At 35.1% G+C, this 20,596-nt stretch overlaps 1 protein-coding gene across 2 annotated transcripts; it reads left to right on the top strand.

Annotated features, from left to right (window-relative positions):
- Positions 1–1,446: 1,446 nt before the first annotated feature.
- Positions 1,447–4,639, top strand: LOC149392865 (Protein kinase superfamily protein). 2 transcript variants are annotated; one of them, XM_089617580.1, is made up of 7 exons: positions 1,447–1,833; positions 2,417–2,670; positions 3,043–3,172; positions 3,265–3,336; positions 3,427–3,610; positions 3,742–3,877; positions 3,994–4,639. In XM_089617580.1, the coding sequence occupies exons 1-7, from the start codon at positions 1,683–1,685 to the stop codon at positions 4,237–4,239; spliced, it is 1,173 nt and encodes a 390-aa protein (XP_089473706.1). In that variant the 5' UTR covers positions 1,447–1,682; the 3' UTR covers positions 4,240–4,639. The 2 variants fall into 2 exon arrangements, with proteins under 2 accessions (XP_089473706.1, XP_089473707.1); XM_089617581.1 differs by having other exon boundaries at positions 1,448–1,833; positions 2,438–2,670.
- The last annotated feature ends 15,957 nt before the right edge of the window (positions 4,640–20,596 follow it).

A 20,596-nucleotide genomic window follows, 5' to 3' on the forward strand; every position in this document is an offset into this window, starting at 1 on the left:
ACATGAAAATTTTATTAGTATTTTGAAATAAAGTTAATGTATGCATATGAATAATTAACTAATTGTACTACCTTCAAAAAAATTATTTGTACTGTAGTTTAAATTTGCAAGTATTTGTTGCAATTAGTCAATTATCTATCTCGTTTTAAAGATTTAATCCAAGTTTTATTTTATTAGGGAAATAGCCCACCAGATCAAAGTTAATTAAATTAACTGAGCAGTTAATTTAATTAACTTCGGTTTTGTAGATTTTTTTTAAATAAAATAAAACCTGGACTATTTTTTAAAAAGAGGACGGGATAATTAAATTAACTTCGGTTTAATAAATAATATTTTTCGTAAAATTTGGATTATTTTTTATAAAGAGGGTGAATTATTGACTTAAATGTAATTTAAATTAGTTATATAAATAAAATAAAGTGGCCGTTTCTCTAGATTTGCCGTGGAAAAAGCCTGTCTCTCCTTTTATCTTATGTATTTATTTTTAAGAGAAATTAAGAAATGGAAAGAAAGACAAAAAAGGAATATATGTATACATATATATATATATGTATACATATATATATATATATATACATATATATATATATATATAATGGATAGACATAGAAGGGAATACATATCGAGTAAGATGATAGAGAGACAGAGGATTTTACAGATAAATATTGATGATTAGGATTCTAGTGAGTGAGTGTAAAATAACAACTTTTTTTTTCTTTCTTTTTATCCTTTTTTTTTAATAATTCTTTGTTATCCTTTTCAATAATTATGTCTTCAAACTAGTGTCAGTTAGGCTCTGATAAAAAGTTACAATTTTTTTTTTGTTTGTTTAAAATTAAATATTTTTTTGAATTAAATTTATAATTAAATATGGGCATTATACAAGTCAATCCAAATATATTTACAGTTGGTAACAACTATGAGAAAATAAAAAAAGAGAGAACAAAATAATGAGCCTTCTTTTTCCTTCAATTCCTGGCCAGAAAACAAAAGTGACTGATCAAAGGGAAATCATCTTTTTTGCATGTTTAGTAGGATGTAACGTTTATCTCATATCTTAATTTAAACTAATTTGTTTACATAGGTTTAATTTTTAAAACTGCCCTTTTTCATTCTACTGAGCAATGCCAAATCTAGACCAACTTTTTAGCCTATCTCAGCAGTTAGATGAAAGACTTATTCTTCCATCCAAAATATATAAGTAAAATAATAATAATACTTATATAAATAAATAAAATCATTATTGTTAAGTTAAGCCAAATGACAGAGATGTTCTTCAATTTTGGAGATTCTCTTTCTCTCTTGGTGAGAGTAGCTTTGATTAGAGAATTGTCCATGAAAATGCTATACAGCAAAAATGTGGGGTACCATACAAAAAATTGATCTTTATGTCTTTCTAATTTACATATAAATATAAATAAATAAATAAATATTATTTTATTTTATTTATTTATCAATCAACAACAACATTACTTTCGTTCTCACCCAAACCAAAAAAAAAAAAAAAAAAAAAAATTGTTCCTAAAACCAGAAACTAGAGATCATCATCATGTCAGCATTTATGAGCTCCGTGTCGGCACCAAATCACTAGCCACAGCGATATATGTCTCTGTATATATATACACACATACAAAAACATTCGTGCTTGTCTCTGTTGGATGAAGAATTGAAAAGGTAGATAAATGTCGAGCGGCGTAATCGGCGGCGCTGCTGCGGCGGCGGTGGCGGCGGCGATTGCTGTGGCGGTGGGGCTGGTTTGGCTCTTCAGACTCCGCCGGAAAAGGCTCTCCAATCGGAACTCCGATACCGGTTCTTCAGATCCCTCTGCATTAGGTATTATTTCTCATTTCAGTTTCAACTTCGGATTTTTTTATATTTTAATTTAATTTAATCTCCGCACATTGTTTGTTGGCCAAGTAATTGGACCAAGTTTTAGCCAACAAAAAATATATATATATTTATCTACGCCCAAATTTTTTCAATTTAATCCCAGTTCCCATTTCATCTTCAATTTAATTTATCTCAATTTTCACATTGTTTGCTGGCCAAGTAATAAAAACTACACCTTTTATCTTGAAATAGTAAAAAAAAAAAAAAAAATAGAGTAAAATTTTATTATCTACGCCCATTTTATTTATTTAATTTTTTTTTTTAAAGAATGGCCTTCATTAAAGATTATCAGCTAAGTCAAATCCCAAAATTTTCAATTTTTTTAAAAGGGTATTATTTATAAACTCAGTTTCCATTTCATCTTCAATTTAATTCAATTTTCACATTGTTTGTTGGTCAAGTAATTGAGAGTAGTTTTAGCCAATAAAAAAAACCTACACCTTTTATTTTGAAATAGTAAAAAAAAAAAAAAAATAGTCGGCGTAGATTTATTATTTATTTATTTATTGATATTTTTAATTTTGAGGTTTTTTGGGGAAAAAAAAAGTTGAGTGGAGTAGGGGAGAAGGAAGAGGAGGTGGGGCCGGGACATCGGGCCCGGCGGGCCCGGCCCGGTTATTCGGGGCGGATGAGCTGGAGCGGGCCACGAAGAGATTCACGGATGGGAATTTGATCGGCTACGGATCGTTCGGGTCGGTTTACAAGGGCTTGTTGGACGACGGGACCGTTGTGGCTGTCAAGCGGCGCTCGGGCCCGCCCAGGCCCGAATTCTCCACCGAGGTGTTTTTTTTTTATTATTTGAATTGCTTCTTGTAGCTTGCTTTTTTTAAAAAAAATATTTTATCGCGAAAATAACATGTTTGAATTTTTTTTTAGTTTTTACCTCTATTCAGCTTTATTTACGGTTTACGATATTATTAAGGAAATTTTTTTTTTTTTTTACCGTTTGAAAAAAAAAACTATTTTTTAAAGGATATAAAATAGCTGTTACGCTAGATTTGTTCCACCTAAAAAAAATTTATTTTTGTAATTTTCAATTTTTTTTTCCTCTCTCTCTCTAGATGCCCGTTAGGCTCTTAGGGGTGTTTTTTTTTTTTTTTTTTTGTATATATACTTGAAAATCTTAACTTGTGTGTGTGTTGTTTTCAAAAGGCAGTGTTGTTGTCGGAGATTCGTCACCGGAATTTGGTGAGTCTGATCGGGTACTGCCAAGAAAGCGGATCGCAGATGTTGGTTTTCGAGTACTTGCCGAATGGGAGTGTTTGCAATCACTTGTATCATGGTATGTTTTTGCATAAATAATAAAATTGTTTGTGAAATGCCCTTTTAGATAGGTTCTTTTTTTTTTTTTTAATGTAATTCTTGTATGAGAAGATACTACGAAAGATCCTTCAAATAAATTGGAGTTCAAGCAGAGGGTATCGATCGCTCTAGGGGCGGCGAAAGGTAAACAAAACTCGGAATTTTTAATATTATTATTATTTTTTTTTTTAAGAAGATATATATATTTTTTTATTTGATTTCTAACAAATGCAGGTTTGTGGCATTTGCATGGCCTAAAGCCTCCGATGCTGCACAAGAACTTCAAGACCGCGAATGTCTTGGTCGACGAGAATTTGATCGCCAAGGTCTCGGACACCGGGATCGCATCTTTGCTCGAGAAGATCGAAGAAGCCGGTTCGTCCCGAGCGTCTAGTTTCAATGTTTTCCACGATCCAGAGTAACAAAATTGCATTTACTCGTTTTTTTTTACCCTCTCTACATAATTTTCACCTTTTCTAGGGGTTTTTGTCACGCAAGGTAGTAATTTTTTTGTTTTTGTTTTGTTTGATTGCTTGTCGAACACTCTAGGGTAGGAATATCTAGCGGAGTCTCGTCTGATATGAGCGACGTGTACAGCTTCGGGGTTTTTCTTTTGGAGCTCGTAACGGGCCAGGAGGCTATACGGAACGACATTTTGGGGTCAAACGAAAGCTTGGTTCAATGGGTAAGTCAAAAACTCGTTTTTAATGACTTGTTCGACAAGAAAAGTAGGAGATAACCATATTTTTGTCCTAAAGATGTAACCTAAGTTTATGCATTTTTCATCGGGTGGAAAAAAAGGTTGAATCGCGGCTGAGTATAAACAATTTTGTTGACCACCGAATCGACGGTAGCTTCACGATGGATGGAATGAGGGATTTGATACGGTTGACTTTACAATGCATGAGTTTCCCGGGAAAAAGGCGTCCGAATATGGAAAATGTTGTGGCCGAACTCGAGAAGATTCAAAAGAAAGAAATGGAATTGACAACGGTCATGGGAGAAGGAACAGCCACAATCACTCTAGGAAGCCAACTCTTTAGCTGAAAGTTTGAAAATTAATCATATATATTTATATATATAAAAAAAAAAAAAAAAAGTTGTTGGTAAAGTTTCATAAAGCTTGTGTACTAAGCTCAAGCTTGGCCACAAGTAAAAACTAACAGCTTGGCATTTGAGATGAAATTGGTTTTTTTTTTTTTTCCCTTTCTTTATTTTGGGTGGATAAATTGTACATTGTGTCCAAATTGTGAGATGTTGAAAAAAAAAAATCTATGTAAATCAACTTGTACTCTATTCTTTGTCTGTCGTGTATGAATTTTTGTGCCCACAAAGAAGTTAAATTTAGGATATGTCAATTTCTTGTACTACTGAGATTTCAGGGATCATCAATTGGTTATGTTTTGTTTACATTTTTTGTTAATCAAATGTTTTATTTTACCTTTAACATTCGAATCTTTGTTTTAGACAGAAAAAAGATAATCTAACTTAGAGGGAAAGAACTTCTCAAAAAATAAAAATACACACTCCCACCCCCACAGAATTAAGAGAAAATTACAACTTGCAAAGAGAAATCGTAACTTTTGTGAAATTAGGCTTCATTGTTTTGTTACGGGAAATTCCAAAATTATAATCATTTAATTTTTTATTTATTTATCAAAATCTATTAATTTCTTTTAATTCCAAAACTATGACTATTTACAACAAATTTGTCAATAAATAATTATGTTTATTGACAAACATATCAATAAACAAATGTATTTATTGACAATTTTAATCATAGATTTAAAATCATAAACAAATAATAAGTTCTATTTAAAAATATTTTAAATGGTCATAGTTTAGAATTATCCCTTTTATTAATCATAAAGTACAACACATACACAAACATTGGATTGCAATTTGGGCAAAAAGAACAAAACTTTGAGCCAATAGAGTTTGAGATCCTTGTGAAGCAAAGTTTCGTTCGTTTAAATGCTATATTTTTTTTTTTATTGTAGTTTTCTAATCCAAAATAAACTAAATTTTTTTTATGTAACCAACGTTTGTAAACGTTTTGAAAAATAGGCACACGGTATTAACTGACACATACATTTTGGCTTAAATACCCTTCAACTAATCCAGCTATAATGCACAAAATAAATTGAGTTTTGTAGCTGACTAACCATATTCAAACCTAAGAATTTCATTATGTCATACGTTTCAGATTTTTTTGATTTATAGTCATTCTGCTTATGTGGCACATTGTTTATACAATTTTTACCCTTATTAATTAGTTAATATAATTTGTTTTCAAAATTAATAAAATCTAATTTATTATTCAAAATCCCTAATTATTAGGATCTCAGTTATCTCTCTCTCTCTATTTTCACGTTCACACACACTCTCTCTCTCTATATATCTCTCTTGTCACATTTTTTTAGCCATTGACAAAGGTCAAAAACATAAAAATCGCAGTTAATAATCGTTAATAACTGTTAATAGGTTTATGCTTTAACTAATAGTCAATAATAATTGTTTATAGGTTTCTGGTAGAAACCTATTAATAGTTATTACCGACTATTAACTGCGAGATGCTGTTTTTTTAACCTCCGTTATGGCTAAAAATGTAAGGAAGAGAGAGAGAGAGAGAGAGAGAGAGAGAGAGAGAGTATTTAGTTATAGATAAATTATTTCATTTAATTTATTTTTGGCAAAGAATTAGGGGAAAAAATAAGGATACTTATGTCTTATTGCATCAAAGATTGATTAATTACCAAATATTATTAAAACGTTGGCTATTTCATAATTCTAAGTTTTAAAAAGGCTAGTAAGTTAGAACGCCAAAATAAATTTTAAAAAACTGCAATTAATGATGCGCCATAAATTAGTTCCAATATTTAATAACAGCTTCCTATACACATGCAACATTAAAAAATTTAAAAACGAAAATTACCAAAAGTGACTCTTCGCTTTTATATGAAAACAAACACCCTATAAATCATCTTATAGAAAATCGAAGGGAAGAGAAAGACGAGGTTCGTAAGAAGATTTATATATATATATATATATATATAGAATAAACAAATCTTGTAATCAATTTACAAACGTCAAGATTTTTTTTGGTGTTTTTATTGTGATCAACTCGAAAAAAAAAATTATATAAAAAACAAGTCCTGTGATTTATGTTATTCGAATACGATTGTTTATGTTAATTTGCTCTAATAGTAATGATACAAAACATTACAAAAGATAATCGGAATTTTTTTTACATTACATTAAAACTAATAGTCCTGTGATAACCGTTAATAGCTGAAAATTAACATAAAAAAATATTGCAAAACATTACGATTGTGCATGTTAATCTGCTTTAATAGTAATGATACGAAACATAACAAAAGATAATTGGAAATATTTATTAATTATATTGAAACTAATAGTTTTGTGATAACTGCTAATAACTGAAAATTAACATGAAAAATATGTACATTAATACCTGCAAATTAACATAAAAAATATGTACATTATTGTGAAACAAGTTATAAATGTAAATAACTGTTAATTAGTAACAATTTATTAGAGTAAAAAATGATTTAATCCCTGAGAAAATAAAAAGAAACTACGAATAAAATGAAGATGACATATATTTTCTAAAGCCTGGTAGTGATTTATTATCATTGCAAATAAAATCTAATTCATACCAAAATAATTGAAAGGTTGGGAAAATTCTAACACCTTACGGTCTGAAATGAACCAAGAGTTGCTACTATTTTTTTTTTTTTTTTTTTTTGTGCTGAATATTTGGGTCATTTAAGTTCAAAAACTAGTAGCTAACTTCAACAAAATAGGAAACAGATGTGACCTATTTAACATGAAAATAATTATTGACAAAATATTTAAGGAAAATAAATAACCGCCAGGTAAAGGTTATGATTTTTTTATTAAAAAAAAAAAGTTACCATTGGAATTTTAACATATGGTATCAACCGTTAGCTCATCATTTCGACTATAAGTTTAAAATTTTTCAAATGTTGACTATATTGAAAACGGAATGTTTGATGTGACCTAATTAGTTATAAATTTATAAAAAAGAAAAATTATCTAAGAAAAAAAAATGAAGTTTAGAACCGGTTGTACAATTTAAGGTGTATAGATGTAGACAATGTAGATATGTCTTTACACTTAAACCAAAAAAAACAAAAATGAAGAATAATTCAAGTAGTGGAATGTGGGATGAAGATGAATATGAAGAAAAAAAAATTATTTGATTAAACATGTCTCATAATTATGGAACTGAATGATATTATAAGGATATCGAATATTGATAACCCTTCTCTCAATTGATATAGACTTTGAAAAAAAAAGTGATGATGTGACAACAAGCCTATGTCTCTCTATTATTGAGTCTATTTGCCACACCACTTAAAGGCTTTTAATTTATTTATTACTAGTTGTGAAGGGGGAAAAAAAAAAAAAAAAACCTCTACAGTAGACAATGTTTGTGATGAAATGACACCACATAGGATTTTTTTTTAATAAAAAAAAGTACAACGTAAAATTGAAAACAAATTTTATTTATGGTGATAAATGGTAAAGTACTAAAGGGCTGAGACCACATGAAATCATAGGCCAATTGGCGTGTTTGTTTTATTGGATTGGATTTGCTTTGCTCTTCAAATGGTCAATGTGAACATTGAATGTTATAGGACAATATGTTAAGTATGTGACCAAAATACAATACAAATATACAATTGTTTTACAGCTGTTATGTCCCACAAGATTCACTGTCTTCTATTCTTCCCACTAAGATCCAGTCGTGATTTGGGCAGAGAGGTCCACTAAGATTTTAGGTTGTCCTCTTAAAATTATTCATTCTTCCAAATCATACCCAAAGTTAAAAAAAATTACATTTTTTTTTGTGTGAAGAAACAAATTCAGAATTGAACGTCACAAACCAAAAAGTGAAGGAAAATGACTTCTATTTTTTTTTTCTTTTTTTTCTTTGAGCTGTTGATTTAAGTCTCCTATCTACTCCTACACGTGACAAGCTTCACCAGCAGTCAAGGCAGTTTCACAGCAACTCCACTACAGGACCGTTGGATCTTCATCTGGTGTTACTTGGTGATCGAGGAAGCATCTTCGTGGCCTATAAACAGGAGTTTTAGGGACTTGTAAAGCCTAATGTAATTCTCTGTATTATTTACAAACTGGGAAAAACACTGAGTGACTTGAGAGAAGTGAGTTGGGAAATAACTCGAGATCGAGTTAGGGGTGTTTGAGTGATTTGTAACCGGGTGAGAGAGAGAGTCTTCTTCGTTGATAGTTGATTGACTTGAATGCTGGAGTAGGTCATTCTAGACCGAACCAGGGTAAAAGATTGTGCCTCTTTTCTTTTGCTGTTCATCATCATCACGCAAAGCTAGATCGTTGACGTTACTTGCACAAGAAGTAACAGATCGAACCCAGAAAAACTCAAACCAGGAGAGAGGTTTTGTAACAATTGGTATCAGAGCCTCGTGCTTTGCGTATGAATTCAAGAATGGGAGTCAACAAGGTTGAGGTGGAGCGCTTCGACGGCAAAGGCGACTTCTCTCTTTGGCGGACTCGAATGATAGCAGTCTTAGTGCAAATAAAGAAGGAGAAGGCTCTTGGAGGAGAAAAGGAATTGCCATCCACAATGTCTGATGCGGAGAAATCATACATCCTCGACATCGTCTACATCACGATAATTCTTCATCTCGGAGACAAAGTACTGCACGAAGTCTCCAAAGAAAAATCCGCCGCTGGAGTTTGGTCAAAACTCGAATCTCTCTACATGACCAAATCTCTAACTAACAGAATCCACCTCAAAGGAAAGCTCTACGAATTCAAGATGCCAGAGGGTAAATCGATCTCAGAAGGCCTCGATGAATTCAACAAGATCGTGATTGATCTCTCAAACATCGATGTGAAAATTGAAGAGGAAGATCAAGCGGTAATGATCTTGAATGCGCTCCCAAAGTCTCACGCCAATTTTGTAGAGACGATGAAGTACGGACGCGAATCACTTACCCTCGAGGAAGTTCAGATTTCCCTAAATCCAAAGGAATTGGACTTCACATCGAAGGATTGAACGTTCGATCAAAGTCAAACAAGAAATCTTGGAAATCAAAATCCAAAGACAAGCCAAAGAATCAGAGCGAAGAAAACCAAGTTTTTCCCTACAAATGTTACCACTGCCATAAGGAAGGTCACATGAAGAAGGATTGCATGGACAAGGACAAGCATTTCGATCGACCAAAGAAGAATGCGAAAGCCGCCATTGCAGAAGAAGGGTGTGACAACACGGAAGCACTCAACGTGAATATATGCTCTCGTATAAAATTAATTAACGTAAATCTAGATCTTGTATATACCGAAAATCAATGTAAGTATTCGTTTACTCTTAAATCGGTTGTTTGACATATATGCTCTCGTATAAAATTAATTAACATAAATCTAGATCTTGTCATATAATCAATGAATTAATTAGCTCATGATTAGCGTAATTAATTACTTTTCCGCATTAATATGGTTATATGGGAGAATCATCCCCAACATTCACAACAAGAGGGCATAGACTACAATGAGATCTACTCGCCAGTTGTCAAGCATAGATCCATCAGAACCATACTTGCTCTGGTGGCAAGGTTCAACTGGGAACTTGAACAGATGGACGTGAAAACAGCTTTCCTCTATGGTGATCTTGAAGAAACTATCTATATGGAGCAGCCTGAGGGGTTCGTGGTTGGTGAGAACCAAGCCAATGTGTGTTTGCTACATAAGTCACTACATGACTTAAAGCAATCACCAAGGCAGTGGTATTTCAGGTTTGACACTTTTATGATTAAGCATGGTTTTCACAGAAGCAATTATGATTGGTGTGTATATTTTAAATGTCTTAAAAACACTCACATGATCTATTTACTCCTTTATGTGGATGATATGCTAATTGTGTGTCAAGATATGTCTGAGATAGACAGGTTGAAGTCATGGCTAAGAAGTGAGTTTCAGATGAAGGATCTTGGTCCAGCAAAGAAGATCCTTGGCATGGAAATAGTGAGATTTAGAAACAGGAAAAGCCTCAAGCTTCACCAAAAGCACTATCCGATCAAAGTGCTTGAGAGGTTTGACATGGCTAAGGCCAAATCTATATCCACTCATATACCTCAACATATGAAATTATCTATGTCTCAGTGTCCTAGTACTCCTTTTGATATTGCTGAGATGTCTAAAATTCCCTATGCTAGTGCTGTAGGCAGTTTAATGTAGGGAAATTGCCACAACTACTACCAAATCACTAACTTTTTCCAATTTCCCACCAAAACCATAATTTGGCCAAAAATGCCACTAACTCAAATGTGCAACTACCCTTTTACCCTCCACTTAAATTTTTCTTACAACCACACCAACTCTCCCTCATATCCCATCTCACTCCTCATTTTCGCTCATTCCCGCTCATATCTCTCCCTCGTTTTCTCCTCAAAATTCTCTCTCTCCTCAAATGGTCACTCCCCTCTTCTCTTCCTAAAACCGTCCACTTCTCCTCATTTCCCGTCGTCATCCCCACTTCTTCTCTGTCGCGTTCTCTCTTCCTCTTTCTCATCCTCGCGCTCTCTCTCATTCTCGCGTTCTCCCTCTGTCGCGATTTCCCTCACTCACCCAACCCCCAAATCCTAACCCTAAACCGTCCCGGAAATGGACGACGATAACGACTTTCAATCACGCAAACAACACGGAAAAAAACAAAATGAAGTTGTTAGACGGAGTCCCCGGACAAAGACGAAAGCGCCGGAGGAGTCGCCGTCTTCACCCAAACCGTCCCGGAAATGAAAAACAACAGCTTCACCCAAACCGGTGAAGAGTTCAGCGAAGAAACCTCGGCGTGGGAAGGGGAAGCCCATGCATGTCACGTCTGACGCCGAGGAAGAAGAGCAAGCCCCTAAGTCCGCCAATATTCAGGTTAGTTTGGGGGTTTTCGGTTGATTTGTTGTTGATTGATGGGACCTTGATTGATTTTGGGATAGACTTGATTTAGTTTCGGTTTAGTTTTGGTTAACTAGTTTTGAGTTATCTCGGTTTGCATTGGGCTATCTCGGTTTTGTTATGGTTTGATTGAATATTGTTGTTGTTGAATGAATATTGTTGTTGTTGAACTAATTGTTGACATTGATGTCAACTGTTGATGGCAATTGTTGACATCTACACGTCAACAAATGGGATGAATATAGATGTCAACAATTGCCATCAACAGTTGACATCAATGTTGATGGCAATTGTTGATATCTAGATGTCAACAACTGGTATCAGTTGTTGACGTATAGATGTCAACAATTGCCATCAATAGTTGACATCAATTGTTGATTTTGATTTTCTCATTCTTTCCTTCTTTTTTGTAATGGTTTTCAGGGATGGGAGAGGTTTGTCCCCGATGGGGAAATAGTGGACCATAATTTTAGTTTTTATGGTTCATTAGATAAATTTGAAGAAGCCGCTGACATGACAGCGGTGGAGACGGCTCTTTTTCAAGAGTCTTGCTTCGGCCAGTTTCTGAAGCTTCCAAAGATCAACATGTCGTCCAAGATAATCAACCACTTGTTGATGAGGGTCGGTCAGTATGAAGGGCACGCGAGTGAGGATGCGCTCGTCATTGAGCTCGGGGGTGAACCTCGAGCTTTTACCATCCACCATTTCGCGGAGATCACGGGTCTTCGTATAGTCGACAACTACGAAGCTGTCAACTATACCGAAGTTGTTGAAGACGGATTGTTCACGAGCGTCTTCAACAACGGGACATACAAGACTCGTGGCGTCCTAACCTCCCAGCTCAAAGAGAGCAAGGGTTGGCAAAATCCGACAAAGCGGGTGAAGCTCTTGCTTCTCCATTTTCTCATCAACGTACTTCTCGCTGCCGCACCGCATACCAACATCCCAGACTGGACGTACGTGAGGTTGGTGGAAGACCTAGACCAATTTAACTCTCATTCGTGGGGTAACGTGGTATGGAAGTTCTTCTTGGAATGTGCCAGGAAGTACATAAAGAACGTCTCCTTTAAGTCAGCCTCTAAGGGAAAGATCAACTTCCCTTCATGAAGGGTGAATGGAGCTTATTCCGGATGGAGATGAGACAACGTTTCCATGAATTCACCAAGAGTGTGAAGGATCAATTGTTGGAGCTGTCCAACAAGAATTCTAAAGATAATCAACCAGAGGACAACGAGGAGGAAGAAGAGCAAGAACAAGAAGAAGAAGAAGAAAAAGAAGGAGGAGGAAAAGAAGAAGAAGAAGGGCAAGAAGAAGAAGAAGAAGAAGAAGAAGAAGAAGAAGAAGAAGAAGAAGAAGAAGAAGGAGAAAAAGAAGAAGAAGAAGAAGAAGAAGAAGAAAAAAAAGAAGGAGAAAAAGAAGAAGAAGAAAAAGAAGGAGAAGAAAAAGAAAAAGAAAACGAGAAAGAAAAAGAAATAGATGGTACGTACATTATGTCAATAAATGCAATTCAGGACCGATTTGTTGTTAACTTATTCCTATTCCTATTTCTTGTTAATTCAGGACCGATCGAGATCGAAGACATTCAGTCCCAAAATCTAACTGAATCACAAGCCAGATCGCACCTTCTACGACTGGATTGCGAGCAGTTTGAGAGAGATATGTACAACGACAGCCAACTGATTTATATTGGCTCAGTTCCTGAGGGCAAAACCTTGAGGGATATGGATGAGGAGATCAACGCTTCAACGGACAAGGAGAATCGAGAATCATGGAAGATCGTTCCGATAAACATAGACGATTCACCGAGAAGACCTGTCCGAATCACGAGATCTCCGGAGAAATACACTCCGACTCCTATCCCAAGGCCGTACTTGAAGTTCACAAAAAACATCGATCGCCCGATGAAGAACCCTCTCACTGGTCAGTTCGATTCAACGTCTCTTGTGGACGTACTCGTAATAGAGACTTGGCTTAAGATCGGCCTGAGGAAGAAGAAGGACGATGAAGGCTTATGGTATGTGAAAAGGGAAGATCATTGAGATGGGATTTCACAGAGGTAGAAGTCAGGTCAAATACTTTCTTTTACACCCTTTGGACCGAAGAAAAATGGTTGTGCGATCAGGTATGACTACTACTATCTACCTACTTTTCATGTAATAAGCTTGATGTCAACTGTTGACATCTAGATGTCAACAATAGACGTCAATTGTTGACATCTAGATGTCAACAGTTGACATCAATGTCAACAATAGACGTCAATTGTTGACATCTAGATGTCAACAGTTGACATCAATGTCAACAATAGACGTCAATTGTTGACATCTAGACGTCAACAGTTGACATCAATGTCAACAATCGACGTGTATTGTTGACATCTAGATGTCAACAATTGACATCAATGTCAACAATCGACGTGTATTGTTGACATTGATGTCAACAGTTGACATCAATGTCAACAATCGACGTGTATTGTTGACATCTAGATGTCAACAATAGACGTCTATTGTTGACATCTATTGTTGATTTCTATTGTTGTATGTTTTTTTTACAATTGATCTTATATTATATTAATATCCCTCACCTTTTCATTGTTTTTGCAGCATGTAGATGTTGTGTCGTACTACCTGAGGAAGAAGAGAATGACAGGTGAGTTGAAAGAATCATTCACAATAATGAGCAGTTTCTTTCATAGCTACTGCATCAAAGGGTACGAAGCATGGCTCAACTGTGAAGATAAAGATAGGTTTGATTGGACAAACCAGTCCCGAATCCATGACTACATTACAGCCACCAACAAGTCCTTGAAGCATTCTTCTCCCTGGGTGGACGTCGAGGTAGTTTACCTTCCCGTATGCTTCACAGATAGGTCACATTGGCTTCTTCTAGCTGTGACGATTCGGGAACGTTCTATCATGATCTATGACTCGTTGTCCGGGAACAAGCATCACCGAAAAATGGTAACGGCCCACGTACAAAAAATTGCTGAATTTCTGCCGTTAGTTCTTTGTTATGTTGGTGCGTTTGATGGGCTGGGGATTGAAGACACAAGTTCGTCGAAGTTCAAAGTCGGAACTTACACGAACATGCCTCAACAGAATAATGGGTACGTCTTGCTATTATTGAACATTCAAGATGTCTAATTTCAAATTTATTTTTAAAAACACTGGCGATTGTGGAATGTTTGTGATAAAGGCCATCGAGTTTTTGACTCACGGGTATGATCTATCGGAAATCCGACAAGATGACATGGCCATGTATCGACAAAAGATCACAATTGATCTATACAGACACGAGGCGGTTAAAATAGCAACAAAAGTTGGTTCAGACTTTGAAATGGATGATGATTAGGAAACTTTTTATTTTGGTTGGTTAAATTATGACATTCTCTTGATTTAAGTACTAGTTTGTTCATATAATAGATTAAGCAATCTTTTGTAGTTTATGTACTAGATTATGTACTCTTATGTCAAACATCTGTTGTCAATGACTAGTTTGTTCATATATAAAACATAGTGTAAATAGACATATTAAGCAGTTTCAGGCATTCAAGTCATACATAAATATCACGAAGTTTAGACCAATGATGTGGGGAATTCATCGGCAGAGTCATTTCTTGTTAATCCACATCCTCTTATTGTAGAGGAGTTCCTCTCTCTGGATTTTCAGCATAAACACTAGTGTCCCCTTGGGCACGACTTCCATAAAATCTCCTTTTTTCTTCAACTGAGTCTCCCAGTCGTCTCCGAAGATTTCTTTCATAACACTTTCCAGACACATGATCGGACCCGATTCAGTCTCACTAGAAAAAGTATCCAAGTACCATATGTACTCAGCCTCGCTCATTTGAAACTCTGTGAGTTGTGCATCACCGAGTTCCGATCCGCTTGCCTTATTATTAACATCAATTGACTACAATTTTAGTAATTGTCTACAATTATAGGTATGAATGTCTACAATCATAAAAAATAATAACCAAAATGTACCTCATTTTTAGAACATTTTCTCTTTCGGGGCTCGAAGTCATCATAGCTTGTCACCGGAGATTCAATGGAGTGTTTTTCTGACATTTCTGCATATTTTTTACAATATTAGAGTCAACAACGTTCATCAGTTGTTGACATTAGATGTCAACAATGAACGTCAACTGTTGACATCTAATGTCAACAACTGATGAGAGAAATTGACATCTAAACTCTACAGAGTTCACCAGTTGTTGACATTAGATGTCAACAATGGACGTCCATTGTTGACATCTAATGTCAACAACTGGTGAACTCTGTAGAGTTTAGATGTCAATTCTCTCATCAGTTGTTGACATTAGATGTCAACAATGGACGTCCATTGTTGACATCTAATGTTAACAACTGATGAACTCTCTAGATTCTTAACATACCCAAACAATATCCTAAAATCTTAACCACAAAGTTCATCCAAACAATATCCCAAACAATATCCTAAAAAGCGAAACAAACCTTGTGCGCGACCTGATCTTGGACTAAATCTGGAGTTTTGAGTTTTGAATTTGGATCTCGTCGGCGTTTGGGTCCTCGGGTTTTAGAGAGCTGGTGCGAGAAAGAGACCAAACAGAACATTTGAATCTCTTTAAACTATCAAAATGACATAGAACTTGAACTTTTTGAACCACGAAATTTATGGGAAATGAAGAAATGAGAGACAAACCTTGTGGGCAAGCTAGTCTTGGACTACGAACTCGTGGGCGTTTGGGTCTCGTAGGCGCGGGCTGGTCTTGGACTACGAACTCGTGGGCGTTTGGGTCTCGTAGGCGTTTGGCTCTGCATGACCGTGGGGGTAGAGACGCCGAGGGTTTTAGAGAGAGAGAGAGAGAGAGAGAGAGAGAGAGAGAGAGAGAGAGAGTCAGGTAATGTAAGTCTCATGTATTAATGAGATATGAGCGGGATATGAGGGAGAGTTGGTGAGGTTGTAAGAAAAATTTAAGTGGAGGGTAAAAGGGTAATTGCACATTTGAGTTAGTGGTATTTTTGTCCAAATTATGGTTTTGGTGGGAAATTGGAAAAAGTTATGGATTTAGTAGTAGATGTGGCAATTTCCCTTTAATGTATGCCATGATATGCTCTAGACCTGACCTTGCTTATGCAATAAACTCTCTTTCACACTATGGCATGCACGAAATTCAGCCTATCTTTTCCTTGGGTTGGACGTGCAAGGCTTCTAGAATGAGCTTCTAGATTTTTCTTCATTTGTTCATGACAACATAAGAAAAGCCCATTAAGAATTTTCAAGTAAAATTCCATGAAATGAAATTAATCCTCAAGGCCCAAATAACTTAAGTTGGCCGAGTGATATTTGTCATCATATGACAATGTCAAAAAATTTATTGACATTCATTTCATCCTATGTCCAAAAAGACAAAAATACCATTTAGACAATTTTCGTAAAACTTGTCTCGTTTCTTGTTTTGACTTAGCTTCTAGTTTAACCATTCATACTCGATATGATTTGTGACAGTGACCTCATGGATCCAAATGAACAAAGCTTGAGGTAAAATACTCGGACTCAAAAGTTCACAAAACTTTTCCAAGTTTAGCTTAATGTCAACTGACTCCACAACAAGTAACAGATCGAACCCAGAAAAACTCTATCCAGAAGAGGGGTTTCGTAACATGAGCGTTATTGACCAAAATTACATGATATATTAACCGTGTAAATGCAAATAACATTATTGATCAAAATTACATGATTTAGTACAGTGATATTAAGCTGAAAGATGATAAATCATCCACTTGTATTTGTAAAAGGGCATGCATTTTAGCAACCCATGAGACTCGAAACCCGAACTTCTCAACCTTAATAAACGTGAGATTACCAGTAGACCAAACTAACTACCACATTATTTACATGAAAGTGGTTTCGATTATTATTCAACCAATGCCCTCGTTATTTACACTTTGTGCCTTGCATTCAATGTCTTTATATTTCTTACCCATCTCTCAATAATTCATTCTCACATTTTATAATTTACAAAAACATTATATATAGTATTTTAATAAAAACAAACACCATTCTCATTTATTTGGACCCATTAATCATTAACCTATTCATACAAAATACTAAAAAAGTGTACATTGCTCTTGTGAGAAACGTGATGAAAATTAGAGCCACCACCAAGCTCGAAAAAGAAAGCGAATGTCTTCAATAGTAGGAGCAATGACACGAGGGACAAAGTCATTGTTAATTGCTGCGACTAAGTTACTACAATAAAGTCTCCACCTTTGTGCGAGAGACACTGCACGTCCTTGCAAATCAAAACCCTTTCGTAACACTAAGTTAGAGAATTTATCTACTATTTAGCCCACATGCGGTGATAGGGTCCGACCGTAAATCATATAATGTGTGATTTCAAATGTCGATAAAAAACGAAAGTTGACAATTTTGATTACGAGGGATAGAAGTAAGGTTATTTTTCATTTTTATTTTATATAGAAAATCTAAATGATATATTTGGCATAAATTGATAATTTATATTTTCAATTGGGAAAAGTGAAACATACACAAAATTTGAGCGACACGCGAGAAACAAGGCTTGAGTGAAATATAACATTTATTTGAGAGTTATATATAGTTTTGGTTCATCGAGATTTTGATTAATTTTGTTACTTTTGCATTCGGTATTAGAAGCTTGATCAAACGAGAACTCGACGATATACTAAAGAAATCCCGCAATAAAAAAAAACAGCGTAATTGAGAAATATTACAAAATTGTGAAAAAAGAGAAATAAAAAAGAGATTTTTGGACACCATATATGAATTTTTAAATAAATTCTTTGTAACTCAAACTCACACAATGAGCTATCCTTTTAGCTGTAACTTGTATGTCTAGACCACGGTTTGAGATACCATAATTTTCGCGCAAAATTTCGTAAAAATCATATTAAGGGTATTGATTTTAGCGAAGCCGACACCAACCGTCAAAACCATACAAAAAATGCACAAAAAATGTAATAAAATCGTAAAATTCACAATTTCTTTTATTACATTAACTTTATTATTTTTTTAATTTTTTTTAACAAAAAGCATCCTCCAGGAGACTCTCCGTCATTCCGGGGCAGGAAGAGCAGTAGAACGAGGAGGAGCTGAGACATTCATAGAACTAGCGAAATCCACATCAAAAGCACTCCGCACAAGGGGCGGAGCATCTCTTAAGTTACAAAAACCCGAGGCTTCCGACCTTGCCGCCCATTGACACAAAGAGTGGGCAACTCGGTTAGAGTCTCTGCTAGTCCACAAGAATTCCACAACATCAAACGACTTACAAACATCCAGATATATACTTGCAAAAATCATAAAGACAATATAGTTTTATTGTAGCATAGTTTTACCGATAAAATAAAAACTGCTCTTTGCGTCGCCCCTATTGCGTCACTGCTGTTTTTAAGCGACGCAATTGCTCTTTTTCTTGTCAAAATATGATGTGGCATGGCCACAATTCTCCACGTGTAATTAATCGGGCGTCGTTTTGTAAAAAAGCGACGCTAGATTGGCGGGATTAAATTGAGCGTCGCTTATTAAATAAGTGACGCTGGAAAGTTCACAAAGTCCAATTATATGGTGACATGTGGCGGGGGTCACTTTTTTACCTATTGCGTCGCTTGATAAACGAGTGACGCCCTGCCTATTGCGTCGCTTTTTATGTGTTGCGTCGCTCAATAAACGAGGGACGCCCCCAACCTATTGCGTCACTCAATAAATGAGCGACGCTCGACTTATTGCGTCGCTTTTAAATCTATGCATAACTTTTGATCTATTGCGTCACTTTTTATCATCTAGGGTGTCGCTTTTAAATTGAGCGACGCACGATTCCATGTATAAAATCTGAACTTAGCGAATTCAACCACACTTCTTCTTCTTCTTCTTCTTCTTCTTCTTCTTCTTCACTTTCTTACGAGACCACCCAAGGTTTTTCTTCACTTTCAAACCCACGGTTTTCAACCTTGGTTTCCTTTACTCGGTCTTGGAAGGTTCGTCCGGTACTCACGATTTTGACCATCATTGTTTCCGTCGAAGGTATGTTTGTGGTCATTTATATAATTGGTTTTTTTTTTAAACTAACATTTTTATGAGGTTTCGGCCTAATTTTAGGTTTCGATTATAATGCATATTTTCTTGTGGTTTCAAGATTTTTACTCGGTGTTGACTTCCTCGACCGCCTTTAGCCACTCCGACCATGTCTCCATGCTTACGGCCGAGCCTTTCATCCCGGTAAGTTATTTTGAAATTCTAATTTAATTATTTTTATTTGTGGTTTTAAGTTTTTCGAATTTTACTTTTGGAGGGCATGAGATTTGAATTTTAAAATTTAAAATTTGAATCTCGCGCTCAAATTAATTTTTTTTTTAAAAATAAATTATCTATTGTGTCGCTTGATAAACGAGTGACGCCGGGCCTATTGCGTCGCTTTTATGCTTGTTGCGTCGCTCATTTTTTGAGCGACGCGGAGCCTATTGCGTCACTTTTAACCAAGCGACGCCCCAACTGATTTGTGCGTTAGATCCGACGTGGCGCCACGTGGAACGTCGCTTTTTTAAAAGCGACGTCCCAGACCTATTGCGGCAGTGCCTTTTGCGTCGCCTATAAAGTGACGCAAATGACCTATTGCGTCACTTTTCGAGCGACGCAAATAGCTCGATTTGTAGTAGTGGATAACGGGGAGTGATATCTCAATGATTGTCTAAGGGTCTCGACTTTGCAATTCTTGCTAGTCACCCAGATAAAGGCTATTTTTGGCTCAGCTTATTAAGTTTGATTTTAGCTTTTTCTAAAAGTTAAATCATATTAAAGTGTTTGGTAAAATTGCTTTTTCTAAAAGCTAAAAAGTGTTTTTGAATATTTTAACTAAAAGCTACAATTTGTAGCTTTTATACGTAGCTTTAGTTTTTGGTTTGTAGTTTCTCTCTCTTAACTTTTATTTTCTCTTACACTAACTTTTAATTCTAATTATCTTTATATGCTTTTATCAAATAATTTGTTTGACGTCACCAAAATTTATAATTTATTTTTTACATTCTATAGACACCCTCTTTGATATATTTTTTATATACCAAAATATATCTTATTATTATTATTAATTACATTTTATATAAATAATTATTACAAATAAATATTAATATATATTTTACCAAACACTAAATCAGCTTTTGTTAACAACTACAGCTATTTTACAATAGTTTACCAAACACTCATCTGTTTTTTAAAACAACAGTTTTTTCGTACAGTTATTTTAAAATCACTTTTTTAAAAAGCAAAGCTATGCCAAACGCAGTCAAAATAAAAGTCGTTTTAGAAAAAGAAATTACATTATTTTGAACAAGAAAACGGCGTCGTGTTGTGGAGCCTTATCCATCACCACGTGGCACGACGTTCCCGCTTTCATTTTCCCACCCAA

This window comes from Urtica dioica, chromosome 6 (assembly GCF_054948205.1).
Source record: "Urtica dioica subsp. dioica isolate 48M chromosome 6, U.dioica_male_clone48M_v1_H2, whole genome shotgun sequence".
NCBI lineage: Eukaryota > Viridiplantae > Streptophyta > Magnoliopsida > Rosales > Urticaceae > Urtica > Urtica dioica.